Raw genomic sequence first — 16,579 nt, 5'->3', positions numbered from 1 at the left:
TTTTGAAAATGAGTTTGAATGTGATTGGTTCTGAGTTCAGTCACATTTTAAAAATGTTTTAATATTGATATTTTGTACATTAGAAGAAAAAGGAAAAGAACAAAAATGAAACAGAAGGGAACTGAGAAAGAAGAAAAAGAGGAAGAAAATAAGAAATATTAAAAATTGAGTATAAAGTATGGCCAAGACAAGAAAATAATGCAAAGAAAATGAAAGACTGAAACAGCGAGCACAGAAAACCGGAAAAGGGAATCAAAATAAAAGGACAGAAAGCTTGAGACAAAAAATGCAGAGCGAAATTGGGCCATGAATGAATTACACCCATGTACACACGCAAATGCCACATTGGCATGGAAATACCTCCTTCAGTGCGTGGGAATGAAATGTTTTCCGTCTGAGACAGAGAAGCAACAAATGGTGAGGAATTAGGCGGGATGATGGTTTGTTTTTTTTCTATTATTAGACACAAATTAGCTCCCTCTGTCCTTTTGCAAATATCCCTATCAGCCCTGAGATACTCAACTGAACCAATAAATAGAAAATGCTGATTAGCAATGCTGCATCTGCCTCTGGTCAGAATTTTTCTTTATCAGAAAACACCAACTGAAGGCTGCAGAACTGCTTGTGCTGCTTTATCATATACAGTTCTCTAAAAGAGAACCCTGAGACCCCTGAAAGAAAAAGAGTACCCTAGTGAAGAATTTATTTTATTACTGTGATTGGTGACAAGCTTTTAGGTCTTAGTTCATCATGACTCCTTTCAAGCCTTTTGGGTACCCAAAGATACAGATACATCACATAAAAGTTCATAATAAAACCATAGCTGTTCAGGGTCTCAGAAGAATGAGTATGGACTGAGTTTGTAGCTTTTCAACTGGAAAGCTAGCTAATTAGCTAGCTATGCACCTGGAAGCTGTAATTAATCGTCTATTTCTTTCCATGTCACAGCCCTTTTTGTCCTGTCATGATGTAACTGTGATGAAACATTTGGTCTGCTGCCACAGTTCAACAAACCAATCTTCTTTTAAATCCAATATCTCTTGTTTACATTTCATCATTGCTACTGTCATGTTTGTAGGTGTCCTGTAAGTATTGTGTAATCATATGCCACCCGCCTATTGGTAGATTTTAGACAAGTGAGATAGCAAGGGTCACTCACATTTTCAGCAAAATTTTCTGACACTGCCAGAATTTTGTCTTCAGCAATCTTGGTCGCAGCTGCATTAAACTGGCTGGCAGGGAGCACGTCACATTATATGTTCTAAGACCACTGATCTCAACTCATTACCAATTGTGCCTGCAACTGTAAAATCGGCCGAATATAGTAAAGTGTAATCCCAGCTTTATTGAGAAACCAGAAAAAGTAAACTCACCTCTTCTGAAAACTCTCCTGTGTCAGAAAACTTCACCATATCAATGATCATAGCTTTTTATTTGTTAAATCACAACATGCTTTTTTGTAAATTCATTCTTTTTATTATTATTATGTGGATAGTCCACCATACAAGTCCCTCTATGCTGTTTCTCAGCAACCCCTCACCACTGCTGAAAATTTGGTTCTCAGCTGTTGAAAAACATGTTCCTGTGCCTATCAGGTTACAGTTTGGCCAGATGGTTTGTAGGCCTTTTCTGAGTAAAGGTTAAAGTAATGCATAAGAAAACGACTGCACTGTGATTAGCTTGTACTTTGGCTATCAGGGTGTGTAGGGAAACAGAAATAGCTTCACTGCAATTTCTGTTTTTACCATGGCTTGACAACAGATTTCTTGAAAAACTGTTGCTCATCTGTCTGAACATACTTTCCAACATGCAAATTTCTGCTGCTAACACAGAAAGACCAAGCTATATGGCCCCAGTGAAGCACAGGTGTTTCTTATTCTGTAAGATGTCCATTACTTATAGGCAAAGGCTTAAAATTGCATCATGACCCCTGTATGTGTCATTGGTCTGCACTTCAGGCAGCAAATCAATGCCAGTTTATGTCAGCATGTTGTATGACTAAGCTAATTTAATGCAATTTAACAACATTTATCTGGACAAATTTGATTAAACTGGTTTCATTGTTGCTGACGTACACAGCGGCACCATTGAAAAATTCAGTGTCTAAAAAAAAAAACACTTGTCTATGGTTGTAAAGCCTTCCTGGGATGTTGAGAGTTTAAATCCTAGAACAACCAAGCTCCCACTGCTGGGAATTTAAGCAAGGCCCTGAAAACTGCTCTGCGCAAAAGATTGTACATGTCCTAAATAAATGCCTCCAGTGAACAATTCCGTTTGGCAATACTATAAATGTTATGAAATTATTATCAGACCTGCCAACCCCAAAGAGGAATAATGCTTAATCCCACCCTCTGAGAATGCAGAACATTTTCAATAAAGTCCTTTCACAAATCACTTGTCTAAGGTAGAAACCTCATTGCACGAATAAACAGGTTTTACAGTAACCATCATGTGCTGCCACTTGTCTGTTTTATCTTTTGAGCTGGACAAATCAAAACAAGACAAGAGATTAACAATGTGAAATGGGAGTAATGGGGCGGGGCTTCCAGAGGGTCAATTAGTATTGGAAACACCTGCACAACTGTCAATCATTCCAGATTAACATGTTGATGGGCTTGTGTGCCGTTTTGTCGGGGGTAAAAAGAAGACTGCTTTTTTGTGAATTTTTAAGTGATAACTCCTAGCAGTGTAATCTGTAATATGCAAAATGATGGATTTATATATATTTTTATATAATTAAAATTGTATCACTAGAAATGACGTACTAGTGTCTTTGAACTCACTTTAATAGTCCAAAAAGGACACCCCGACTGCTACATGCCTATACTGTTTAAGTATTTTTACCTTTTGAGCTTTTAATCATTTCTAATAATAAAAAAGGGAGTCACCCTGTACTACACTATATGGCCAACACTATGTGGACACCATTCCTATTTAGTGTTCGGCTATTTCAGCTTCATCCACCATCAGTGTGATCTCCATAGTCACTGGTGGTAGAATGGGTCATCAGTGACATTTAGCATGGTACTGTCAAGCAAATTCATCACATTTCTTTCAAACTGCTAAATCTGCACTGGTCAACTGTAAATTATGTAATTGTAGAGTGCAACTGCCTAGAAGCCACAGGTCAGCTGGAAAGCGATAGGCCACAAAACTTACAGATGGGACTGGTTGCAAGACTCTATAACGAGTTCCAAACTGCCTCTGTTAAAGTAGAGTCCATTAGCTTTGGAATGAATTGTTGGAGAAGGTGATGTTTGGGTGTCCAGACATCCCTGAATTTTGATACTGAATCTAGTTACCTTTAGGTAGAATTCAAACCTTGAAATCGTATACACTATTAAGTAGTTATGTTGGTATTACCTCTTGTTGCTCCCTGACGATTCCAAAAGGGCCGAATCCTTGCTATTGCCATTAGAACTTCCGGTGGATTCATTCCCGTTTGATGAGTTTCCATGTGACTCATTGCCATGAGACTCATTTCCTTGTGATTCAGTCCCACTTCCACTGGAACCACTGCTCTTCATCTCCACATCCTCATGCAAGGAGTGTGCCATCTTGCGGTCACTGTGGGGTGAGGCAGAAGGGTCCTGACTGCTGCTGTCACTGCCCTCTGAGGCCAGTCCAAGCTCTCCTGCCTCTGCAAAACTGCCAATTCGATGAAGCGTTGCCATGGAACTGCAGCCAGTGGCCTGGTCCTGGCCCTCCAGAGAGGAAAATAGGTACGGTTTTGAGTTTGCGTCTTCAGACATGAAGATGGACTTCTGCATTCGTGCTGTTATTAAGAAAATTACCCCATCATCTCAGTGGCATTATGACACAGTGGAATCAAATTAGGCCTGGGTATCCTTTGAGAGAAAACACAAAGAAGAATACAAGAAACATCAGTGACAGAAAATTGGGCTGACAGAAAATTGGAACCATAGAGAACTTCCCATGATACAAAAGCCTATTGTAGCCACTGGTATAATTTGAAACCTGTTACATCATGACCTTTAATAAATTAAATTTGCTTCAAAAGTATTTGAGCATGTGGAAACATGTTTGTGATATTGCTCTTATAAATTTACCAAATTATGAATTTACCAAAAATATCAACCATATGTTCTTTAAACTCCTTCTACCTGAATAATTAGAGATATAAGATATAAGAGATATAAAATAATAAGTCAGATAGTTCACTTTCATGCTCCCTTGGCATATACCTGACTTTTTATCTCATCAGTAATAAACCATAGAAAACTAAATCTAAATCTAAGTCTAAAACAAAAGCTATGCAGACACTGGTAACAAAAACTTAAACGAATTTGATCAGTGTGTTCACCAGTAAATGGCTTAAAACCTGGTTTATGTCAACCCTGAAAAGCTTTCACACAAGGTATTTTTTCTCAACCGCTAGTACAGATTTTAAATGTAATCATTTAGGAAGCAGCCACAAGGTGAGTGCTTGTGACAACAGTTGGCTTACAAAAGTTGAAAAAGTTCACCTTTTCAGAAAAGCACTTTTTTTTTTTAACCTCCAGACTAATCAGGTTGGTAGTTTGGGGGCAGCCAGAAAAAACAAAATAGAGGAAAGATTGCAGGTGAAAAATTAGTCTTATTAGTATGTGAGTATAAGATTTCTGACATATTGAATCAAAAATATTTAACTGTCAATATTCCAAAGTTGCACTGTAAGATAACTACGTTTTTATTTCTGGGACATTGGCCGGTACGTCATGTGACTGTGACTGCATACAGACAAGTCACACAAGCCGAAGCTAAGGCAAAATCTAAAGGCAAAAAACGAACTCCAATCTTTATTTAATCTCCATTACTGACGATAATAAATACAGAGTATATATAGAAAGAAAGCTAAGATAGACAATTAGGCAATACTAATTAGAACTGGTAAAATCATTGTTATGATTACAGTGTGCATGTTGTCTGGACGGCTTTTGTCATATCAGCACAAAAAGTACTCTGCCCAGCGCTTTATCTACAGAAAATGAATGCCACTTCTATGTTACAGACTGAGAATTTGTTTCTTTACTTCAAATACGTTCAGCAATAAAGAGGACACAAAAAAGAAACACATTATATCTGAAGTGCACATAACAGTTAAGAAAAAAGTAATCAAATCTCTACAAGGACCTAGGTTAAAAGCTTGAGCTTAAAGGGCAGCATCTGTCTGGTGCCCTTCTTAAAAGAGAAGCTCACAGAGATAGTCAGAACATCAAAGCTAAGTTTAGCTTAGCTATGGTCAAGAGTCTAGGGGTTCCATCAGTTCTGCTCTGTACAAAACCTCTATCTGGGCTTTCAAAGGTGTCTAACCATGTGGTCTAGCCTCTGTAGCTGTATGCTTTGCCCTTTAGCCTTGCTCTAGGCTTTTCCACAGGTTCTGTAGGTTATCAGACCAGACAGATCTGGTGTTTTATCTTCCAGGGTCTCTGATGGCCTGCTATATTCTTCCAAACTCTCTCCTCTGAGATACAACATTAAGTCTGAGTTTGGTTTGCAGATACAGTCGGGTCTATAAGCATTTGGACTGTGACACAATTTTTCTAATTTTGCCTCTGTACACCACCATAATGGATCTGAAATGAAACAATCAAGATGTGACTGAAATGTGGACTTTCAGCTAAAATTCAAAGGGTTTAACACAAATATTGCATTATTATTGCAATATTGCTTACTGCGAAAGCAACCCAAGAGCTTCTTAAGGCAAAGAAATGGAATGTTCTTAAACGGCCATGTCAGTCACCTGACCTCAAGACAATTGAGCATAGTTTTCACTTACTGAAGACAAAACTGAACGCAGAAATACCCACAAACAAGCAGCAACTGGAGGTGGCTACAGTGAAGGCCTGGCAAAGCATCTCAAGGGAGCAAACACAGCATCTGGTGATGTCCATGGCTTCCAGATTTCAGGCAGTCATTAACTGCAAAGGATTTAAAGTATTAAAATAATCCTTATATTCACAATTATATTAGTTTGTCCAATTACTTTTGAGCCTGTGAAAATAAAGGACTATGTAAAAATTGGCTGTAATTGTTTTTGTTATACCCCTTGTATTAAAGCTGAAAGTCTACACTTTGATGGTGTACTAAGGCAAAGTTACAGAAATTGTGTCACTGTCTAAATACTTACTGACCCAACGACATTTCTATACACAAATACACACACCCACATATACACACACACACACACACACACACACGAGGAGGCCTGCTGTGCAGTCAGCTTTATAATTCATCCCAAAGGTGTTGAGGTTGAGGTCAGGACTCTGTGCAGGCCACTCAAGGTCTTCCACATCAACCTTGGCAAACCACGTCTTCACGGATCTCATTTTTGGCACAAGGGCACTGTCATGCTGGAACAGGTTTGGGCTCAGTCTCTTAGTTAGCTCAGTTCCAGTGAAGGGAAATTGTAATGCTGCAGCATACAAAGACATTCTAAACAATTATGTTCAACTTAGTGGCAGCAGTTTGGGAAAGGCCCACATATACCCTGACAATGGAGGCATGGTGGCTTAGTGGTTAGCATGTTTGCCTCCGCACCTCCGTGTGTGAGTGTGTGTCTGATTGTGCCCTGCGATGGGTTGGCACCCCGTCCAGAGTGTCCCCCGCCTTGTGCCCTTAGTTCCCTGGGATAAGCGGTACAGAGAATGGCTATATAATGATATATACAGAAAATGGATATATAATATTCACATCAAACATCAGAATGGGGAAGAAATGTGATCTCTGTGACTTTAACTGTGGCATGGCTTTTGGTTCCAGATGGGCTGGTTTGAGTATTTCAGAAACTGCTCATCTCCTGGGATTTTAACTCACAACAGCCTCTATTTATATATACATAGACTCTGAGCAAAAGCAGGTAGGCTGCTGTCCAGTCAATTACACAATCAGCACACCCTTAGATATATATCCCTGTCATTTGTTAAAATGACTAATCAGCTTTACGTCAGAGGGATATCTTTTATGGTAACGTTCTGACCTTTGCATTTCAGATAAGGTACCCAATGATTGTGTGAATGGCAGAGGAAGTGACTGCATGTGCCAAAACTCCAGAGTAACCTAGTAACCCAGATGACAAAGACATAACTAAAGCAAAGTCTACATCAGTGTTCTCAAATACAGCCTTAGAGAGCTGCAGTACTAAAAACTACAGTGACGTAGATATACTGAACACCTTCTACAACTTACAAGTTAATTATTAAGCTATTAAACTTTGTTCTTGCCATGTGACCTTCACTTTCACCTGCAAGAAGAGTTGAGAAGTTCAAGTTGCAAACCATCTTTCAACCTTCAAACACTGATACTTCTACAACATTGCTCCTGAAGAGACTTATGAGCCAGAACTACATCTTGGTCGAAAAAAAAAATAAAGATGACTTTATTTAAAAGCATACAAATGCAGCCCAAAAATTATTCCTACCTAGGAAGCTGCTTTGGAAGTAAAAAGGAACACAAGGTAGACCTTAATTTGGAGGTCTACAATTATATTATTGCGCATGTTGTCATTGCAACATTACAATATTATTGATTTTTGGCAAAAGTTTAATTGTAATGTAATCCTGGTACTTAGAAGGCCATGTTTGAAGATGTGCACACATTCACAACTAACGCAAAGATAGTCATACAGATAACCTTACATATCCAATGCTACACTGTCTTTAATATCATGTGCAGCAGAGCTGAAATAACTAGTCGACATAACTGATTAAGTTGATTATGAATATTTATCAACTCGTTAATTGGCACTTTGTTTACTTAACCAACCACGGAAGCGTGTTATGTAAGGAATAACCCACAAAAGACAGTGATGTTGTATGAAAATACACGCCGGGGTGTCTGTATGTGTGTGTGATGCAGCACGACACGCAAGTGTCCGAGAGACAAGCTAGTTCCTGCTCTTACTTATGTTACGGCAGCGATAAACAGTCATTCTCTCACCAGCCTCGCTCTTTTTCCTCTCATTCTTTCTAGCTCAATCGGATCGCTCACCACATCAATGGTTATACATTTTACTTTGTTAAACAACACATTTTTAAATCCTTTTATTATTAGTCTTAGATTATGTGTAGCGTCTGACGTACAAGTCCCTGTGAAAGAGCTGTCACTATAGACACAATAATGGATTAGAAAGAGCACAGTAATATAAACCTATCATTAGTGCTGGAACTACTTTCTGAGCCATGCTATTATACGAGAATAATGCACACCTTCTGATCAATCAGATTTGAGCATTCAACAGTGCTGTGGTATAAAACAGCATATAGGCCTCTGTTCCTGGATGTAATACAATAGTCAAGCTATTGGGGGCAGCAGCAATGCTGCTATTATTGTACCACAGAGCGCTGTGCACAAAACTGTTTTCAGGTGGTCCAATATTTTTGAAGAATACAGAAAACTGACTGATTTCACTTGGAACATATAAGCATCTTGCTTCAATAACAAGTAGTCGAACTGAACTGTCAGACTGAATGTGCAAAACTGAATTAATGTAGTTTCTTGCTGAGTTTGTGTGAACTTTAATGTTGCAACTCACAAGGGTGTGCCATGCTTTCTTTTCTGCAACATCACAGAAAAAAAATCATATATCGCAGACAGAATTTTGAATGATCTTTTCAGTACCAAAAACACTGGTAGGTCCAATAAAAAATAGTTTTAAAATGGTACAACTCATTCAGAGCAACTAAACAGATTGTTTGTTGATTAATTCCCACGAATATTCAACTATTAATATATTAGTTTTCTGTCTACACGGAAGCATACCATGCATTACATAATCCTTACAAATAAAACTAATAATTAATTTAAATTCCTTTATCTCAAACAACTTGTTTTATACGTATTCTTAAATAAAAGTATGAGTGCTCACTGTGTACTCACTGTACTCACATTGAACATTATACTCACATACTGTGTGTATGTACAGATGTATACATGTACAGTATGTGTGTGTGTGTGTGTGTGTGTGTGTGTGTAATCTTATAAACTTCACATCAGTGATAGATATTTTGTAGAGAGGTGTAAAGGATCAGAATAGCATGAGCTGGTGGTGGAGTTATACAGAGCAGATGTATGCAGTACAGTTCAGAGGCTTTTTAGGAGGAACAATTTAAAAATTAGTTAATTGATAAAATATACATTACATAATATATCATTTTCTATATATCATGTGTGTCAGGCCGTCACCTTGCATTAGTTTGGGTGTCCCATTTGGCTGACATAAACAATATTTCTTCGCAGCATTTCAGTCAAGTAATGCTAGTATAGAACTAACAGGTCACTAACTGCAATACAACATTACTGACATTCATCAGGTAAAATGTCACAGTATGAGAATATTATCAATTGTTTATGTCAGCCAAATGCGACACTCAAAATAATTGAAAGTGACAGTATTCATTCAAAATAACATCTACTGACTGGAACCCTTGAAAGCCAACTTAATTTTCCTTGCTGTGTGTATGATCAAGGTGATTCATTTTTTAATGTGGGGAAACGACTCCATTGTTTCACTGCCTGGAATCAGTCAAATGACTCTTTCTGGGATCAACTTCAATGTGAACTGAAAGCAGGATGGTGACTGATGACTTGACACACAAGAAGCATTACAAAATATAAGAAAAAAATGATATAGTGTTGATTGCAATGATTGCAAAAATAGTTTAACTACTTACAAGCTAACTGACTAAAATAGCTTCCTTGCTGCCCAAAACTGCATAATGCACGAGCTGTGTCCTGATGAGCTGTATTTTGAAATGAGAAAATGTTCCTCTAATCATTCGAGACCATGTTCATTTTCAATCCATTGAGGTGTAATACAAACTATTGACTTTTTGGACAAAGTAGCACAAGATAATGTCTTCTGATAGGGTAGGAAAGGTGCATAAATAAGGCCATGAATGTGCAATGCAGCTAGAAAACTGGATAAGATTGGACAACTCAAAAGAATACACAGTGTTTAATAAACAACCAGGGACTTCGCCCTTCCACTGTTTCTCACATTCCTACAAACAAATGATTACAAATTGAAATATTCACAAATCGAAAGTAATCACGTGAAACACAAGGTATGTTAAAAGGCCAACAGCATAGTGTAATGTAAAGAGCTCCCATTCTTTAAGTAGGTTTTCTCTGTAAAGTGCTCCACCATTTCCATCAAATGTTTAGTGTAAGTTAAGTGAACTTCATTATCAGTCCAACTAATTGATAATGAAGTTCACTACCAATTATTTTTATTATTGAAATTAATCAATTTTGTTGATTAGTTGTTGCAGCCCTAAAATAGACAACTATTACACAGCTTGGTCAAGCCATTTAAAAATGATAACAAAATAAAAAGACAAGGCAGCAGGGCATACACAGACATGCCCACCCTCACACACAAGCATCCACATTCACTGTACGCCTGCCCAGGAAAAGAGACAAAAATGTAAATGAACTTGAGGAATAAACAACTAAACAGATGGTACCAATCTGGATAAACAGACTACAAATATCTTCAAAAATAACAAAATCACAAGCTAAGCATTTGTACAGTGTCAGTTTAACTGACAGGGGGATTTTTAATCTAGTGTAATTTTATATCCTGAATATTTCTTAAAACAAATTTCTGCTGACATCGAGCTGGTAAATAGTAGAGGAGTTGTGGTTCTGTATAAATGGGCATCGATTATTCTCCTTTCTGTTTTGTTCTCCCTGCTATGAACAACCTAGTGATAAGGATTTCACTTTGGTCATGCACTGTTTGCCCCAAACCCTTTGTTATTTATCAAAGAAACCACTTGTTCCATGTTGTGTATTTGCAGAAAGCAAGCTATACTAAATAATCTAAAACACGCAACTGTATGAGAAAATGATATTGTCTGTCATAAATCTGCCAGAAAAGGACATTTGAAATGAGAAAGAAAGTTTGGCAGAAACTACTACTACTAGTGCTACTACTAAAGATTGCCACGCCATATTGTCTGGTACAAAAGCAATTTGAGTCAGAGACAATACCAGGAAAATTCTGTGGTGACGTGTTTGGCCCATCAATAGTTTGCACTATTTGTAATTCCACCCACATGTCCACTGTATGATGCAAAAAAGGCAGCCAAATTTAGCATGGCCACTCAGGAATAGCACAGCTGGCTATTAAAATCAGGGTCATGGTCATCTTGCTTATCCAAGCCGTGCCACGCTATAAGCAAACAAAGAAGGGGCTCTGTTGAACTGCTCTGTTGAACAAACAACTGTTTGTCAGCCTATTTAAACGTGTTAGTAAAATAGCTTTAAAAGTTAAGGTGAGATTACAGTGTAGAACCCTGGTGTGTGTGGATGGGAAGGAGGACTCGGGAGACAGGCAACACTTGACAAAGCTTCGTGCTTTCGTTTATTTTTCACCACACTTTTCAGCATCCTTACAAAAACTCAGCACCAACAAACAACTGAAAAGGGGCTGTCACTAGCTCATGGCTTTCGCCCCTTTCAAGTTCAAAGTTCATGCTCTGTGTGTGTGTCTGTGTGTGTGTGTGTAGCAGGCTCTGGCAACTATCCCACTCTCTCTCCCTGGTTACAGCAGATACTGAAAGCACAAGAAACACACATACGTAGACTGGCGGTAATAAGACTCAGGTGAGAATCATCATTTTTCTATTTCCTTTTATTTAAATATATTAGTTTCAGATTTAGTTATGCTAAGTATGCTGTGGTTAATAAGACAATTGCTTCATCATGTGGTATAGTTTTGTGTCACAATCAGACATTGTGAATGTAGAGCTCTAACAGGGAAGAACATTTGTTTAGTGTTACAGCAGTTGAGGCCAAAAGTTTACATACACCAAGGCTAAAGACATTCAAAGTCAGTTTTCACTCCACACATTTCATGTTACCATTGCTATAAGACATCATTTCAGAATATTAGCAATGTTACAGATTTTTTTTAGCTTTTCAGTGGATCAAAAGTTTGCTTCAGTTGCTTAACTTAACTCAAACTCTTGGGGTAGCCTTCCAATAAGCTTCTCACAATACTTTACCTGAGATATTTTGATATTCCTCCTTCCTCATGATGCAATAATACCAGTCCCTTTTCCAGCATTTCATGACAACATGATGCTGCCATCCCCATGCTTCACAGTTGGGATGGAATTGGATTAAAAGCCTCACCCTTCCTTCATACATAGCGCTGTTAATTTAATTTGTGCTTCTTTCCTGAACAACACAGTGTCTCTGTAGTCCCAAGATTTTTATATTTGCATTAAATTTTTTGTGCAGATGCTTATGGTACCTTCATTTGTTTAAAAATTGCTACTAAGGTGGAACCAGAGTTTGTTTATTTCTGGAATCTTCTGCATTTCTGGAATCTTCAACTTGTATGTAAACTTTCGACCCACTGGAATTCTGATTATAGTGAATTAAAGCTGAAATAAATCTGTCTTTAATCAATTGTTTTAAAATGGCCTCTATTGTGAACAAAGTAGAGGCCCTAATTAACATAAATGTATGGTGAAATGAAGTGTGTGGAGAAAACCTGATATTGAATATCTTTATCCTAGGTGTATGTAAATTTTTGGCCTCAGCTGTACATGGTATTCTACAAATAAATGGTTGACTTAATCTAATATCACAAATAAGGGTTCCTCTTAAATGTTCAATTTAGAGTCATGCAGTAAAATTTCAGTGAAAGAAGTTAAATTCAGTAAAAGACTTGCATGCCACACAGCGTAGTAGACATAACAGTTACATAAAACAAATGAACTGGGCTTCTTTGTGCTTATTCCTTAGGCCTCTGCCCTTTGTAAACACAACATCTGTATTGACTTGGCAGAATAAGTTGAAGGTTTCTGTCTATAAGGCTCATCTGTTTTCTCCTCTAACATTAACTACAACCAACAGGTCCCTTGCTAAGCTGTCTACAGATTCTTTCTCAGGTCTACACACTGGACCATGGGTGGATATTTTCATCTTTCTCACTTTCAGTTTAGCTTAGTTAATTATTTGTAATAAACCAGCTCTCATTTTGAACAGGGAATAATCATTATATCAGCCATAGAGGAGAATGTCAGTAGAGTTTTGTTTTACATTATTGACAGCACCAATCCCGAGGAACTTACCAGATCATGTCTTTTATTTAAAAAAAAAGTCTTGGAATAAAGAAATACTGTAATCAACCCAAGTTTAAGGGCTTTTTGTCTCATCCAGCTACACACTCTATACTAGTTATGTAGCCTTTCCATTCATTGGCCTTTCTTCTGCTTATCATAGAGCTGATAGACTTAGACAAGTTACAGACAAGTTACTGGGGACAAGCAGATTTTACATCCAAACTATTGGATTTTTATTTATAGTTGCCTTGAGGACAAGTTGGTTTAACAAACAGAAAAAACACCTACTCCTTATTGACTTCTGCAAGACAAAAGTTTTATTTGGTATGTATATTTAACCTTAACATCACAGTGGTGCAACCCAGTTCAATGCTGCAACTACAACACACACTTCTAAATCCCACCACCTACTGCAATTCATAATCCAATCAAGGTGCAATCTGATGGTAAATGGTTTTTAGTGGGTGGATTAATTAGCGTGCGTGGATAAACAACATTTTCAGAATCAGGAATACACAAGTATTTGGAAACACTGATGAAACTGGCCAAACATTTGGTGCAAAGCACATCACGCAGTCACCTCTTGGTGAAACATACTGAGAGGAAATATAGTTGTTACCCAGACTCAAATATTTTTAGGTGTGATGCAAGGAAAGAACACCACATCTTATAGCCAAAATGCTTGTCAAAGGCATGCTAACATTTTGTCAAGATTAGAAACACAATGTGCTCCATTATAACTTTATTAGAAAAGGATAATTATCACACATTTTTTGTTTACATTAGTCGTTATAAAGCTTACCAAACATTATTATATTACATTAGCTACCATTTCTGATCATAATACGTTTCCAGGCAATGCAACTGGGAAGCACAATGGACCTTTTACTTGCCCATTGGACTAGCTAATAAATTGATCAATTTGTCCACCCCTGAGTTATCATTCTTTCTACTGCTTTGCAGCCTCTTTTATCCATCAGCAGCTCTACTCTTCCTGGAACTGCAGGCGGGATGGGGGTCCAACTGTAAGCTTTCAAGGGGCATAGAATTTCTAGCCTCATGCTGTAACTCAATCAGCTTTTCTTTGAGTCAATAACATTTGGTATCAGATGTGGGCCAATCAGAGCTAGGCTAGCAAGAGTGGGGTGGATAAATTGGTCTAGTAAATACATTCATTCTACACTGACAGATTATCAACCAAGTACTAGGCAGCCTGGAGAAAAAAAACTCCAGGTTTTGGGGAAAGGATGTGCTGGTGGTGGTGTGGACTTACTTGTTAGCTTGGAATTTAGTGTCTTCTCAGTCAGATGACCCCCACAGCAACAATCATTATCCAATCCACTCCAGTGGTCCCACGTCCTGCATTTGCAGCAGCCCTGTGGAGTGACACACATCAGATGATGGCAGACATACTGTACTAGGTTTCAATTACCTTTCATTTAATGTCTTAATTTTAAGATTCAGATCCATGGATGGGCAGTGACACAGTCTGTAGGGACTAATTACAAATGTAGTGGAGTCTACCAGTAGCAGAAAGAGTGTACCAGTAGCAGGTTTACTCTAGGTGTTGAAGGGACAGTAACAACTGCATCATTCCAAGAGGCAGTGTTTAGATCTCTGCAATTTAGTCACTTAATAATAAGTATTAAAGTAACTACCATTCTTACTTTACGTGACAACAGTGGTCATAGTATGCAATCAGCACATGAATGCATACCTAGCATTACACCCCATTTTCTCCCCAATTTGGTCACCTGCCTGTTCCCACCCACAAGCCATCTTTCCCCTATCATACTTCAGCTGCCAACCGGGGAGGCTGAAGTCTAAAGTGCTTCTCTGAGACATGAAACCAGCCAACTGCATCTTTTCAGGCTGCATCGCAAGGTAGCGTTACACACTCGGAGGAAAGAGCTAACTACCCTCTTTTGCATACACGAGCTCACAGATGTCCATGATTGGCTAGTATTGCTGTGATTAACAGGGAAGTAACGCCATCCTGCCCACCTGGAGAGCATGCCCAGTTTTGCTCTCTTGGCTCCCTGTGGCATAATCATGATTCAAACTCGCAATATCCCAAGGATAGGGCAAACGCTTTTATGTTGTACTGCTTGGGAGCCCCATAAGAATAATATTTTCATACTACAACACTGGCAGTTCAAAAGAAGCACAAAAATGTCAGCTATGCAGTTCAAATATGTTAATAACTGTAATAAGTTCATATATGTATACGCAAATAATTTATACATATCAGCAGGAGTAAAAAAATATCAAAATTATGCATGTATACAAAGTATTATATACAGTAAATATAAGTTCAGAAGCTCGACAAGATACAAAGCTAAACCAGGAGTGGACAAATCATAAATTCATTATCTAGCCCACTCGGCAAAGTGAAAGCTCCAATGTGCTTACCCAATCCCATGTTATGCTTGCCTTAAAACTGATTTAATTAGACTAAAAAGTTATTTTAGGTTACGACAACTAACATAATTAAACTCAATGTATTTCCAGCTAATTATGTGCATTAATAGACTATGGAAAATAAGCATACATGAATAAGTGCTTGAACCACTGTGAGTGACTTTATGTATCCATAGTCTTCATCCTTTCCTGATAATGTCTCTGGTAATGAGAGATAATGTCTCTTGTGTTTGTGTCCTCATTTGTGCCAAAATGTGTTCGCTAAAATTTTAGGCTAGGAGCTGCTGTGTTCTCTCGACACACTTAAAATCTGTTATTATTAGGAGTCTGACTAGCATCTTAATTATCGCTCAATGACGTGCGAATGCGAGGTGACTGTGTGCCGTGCTTACAAATACTTGATCTCATATTAACTTACAAGTACACATTTCTACCTACACATGTACACTACAGATAATGACAATAATGATAGCACTAATCCATCATTTATCACCATTATTCAGCAAAACTACTGCACTTTCTCATTTCAGATCAACAGAAAACATTTCTGCCACTACATTCTGTATGAGTGTAGAGCTTGTGATTTAACACACGAGAATTAATTTAAAAACACTTTAGCTAAGCTCACCATTAACACAGTCAATTATGGTTAATTCACTACAGAACCAAAAGCTCATGATCATGATTAAACTATGATTCATTCATTTTCACCTAAATAATATTCTACCATTTGTCACAGCTAAAATGGCATCATTGTATATTATAATGTAAGAAGTAGACTGCATTATTTCCAAATATGCAATTATTTACTCATTGTAGATAGTATAGTAATATTGTATGGAGGATATATGGTAATCAAGTTCTGACATACAGCTAAAACCTTTTTGGTCTGCTGAGTCATGCAGCAGGATTGTGAAATCGCATTATAAAGAGATCTATTCTCGTATGGTAACTAATTACATGAAAATACAATACTTTCTGTAGATAAGATTGTTTAAGTGTATCTATCAAGTGTTCTGTCTTTTCGCAACATTTACCTTGTGAAAGTTTGTGAACAGCCATTCAGATGCTTTTGGTAG

The 16,579-nt window shown here is 37.8% G+C and overlaps 1 protein-coding gene across 7 annotated transcripts in view; it reads right to left on the bottom strand.

The window, feature by feature from the left end:
- The window catches only part of per2 (period circadian clock 2), a 66,046-nt gene that overhangs the window by 37,679 nt on the left and 11,788 nt on the right, over positions 1-16,579 (bottom strand). For 5 of the 7 annotated variants that reach the window (XR_008300634.1, XR_004580315.2, XM_034314677.2 and 2 more), the window contains 2 exons: positions 14,353-14,455; positions 3,364-3,848 (listed from right to left, as the gene is read on the bottom strand). Coding sequence is in view for 5 of the 7 variants with exons in the window: in XM_034314677.2 (XP_034170568.1) it covers positions 3,364-3,770 (407 nt within the window). In the remaining 2 variants the exon portion in view is untranslated. Of the gene's footprint in view, positions 1-3,363; positions 3,849-5,810; positions 5,922-14,352; positions 14,456-16,579 lie in introns of all 7 variants that reach the window. The other 2 variants (XM_053227402.1, XM_053227401.1) reach the window with 1 other exon arrangement.

Source organism: Pangasianodon hypophthalmus, chromosome 21 (assembly GCF_027358585.1).
Source record: "Pangasianodon hypophthalmus isolate fPanHyp1 chromosome 21, fPanHyp1.pri, whole genome shotgun sequence".
Classification (NCBI taxonomy): domain Eukaryota; kingdom Metazoa; phylum Chordata; class Actinopteri; order Siluriformes; family Pangasiidae; genus Pangasianodon; species Pangasianodon hypophthalmus.
This window is presented reverse-complemented; position numbering and strand designations above follow the sequence as displayed.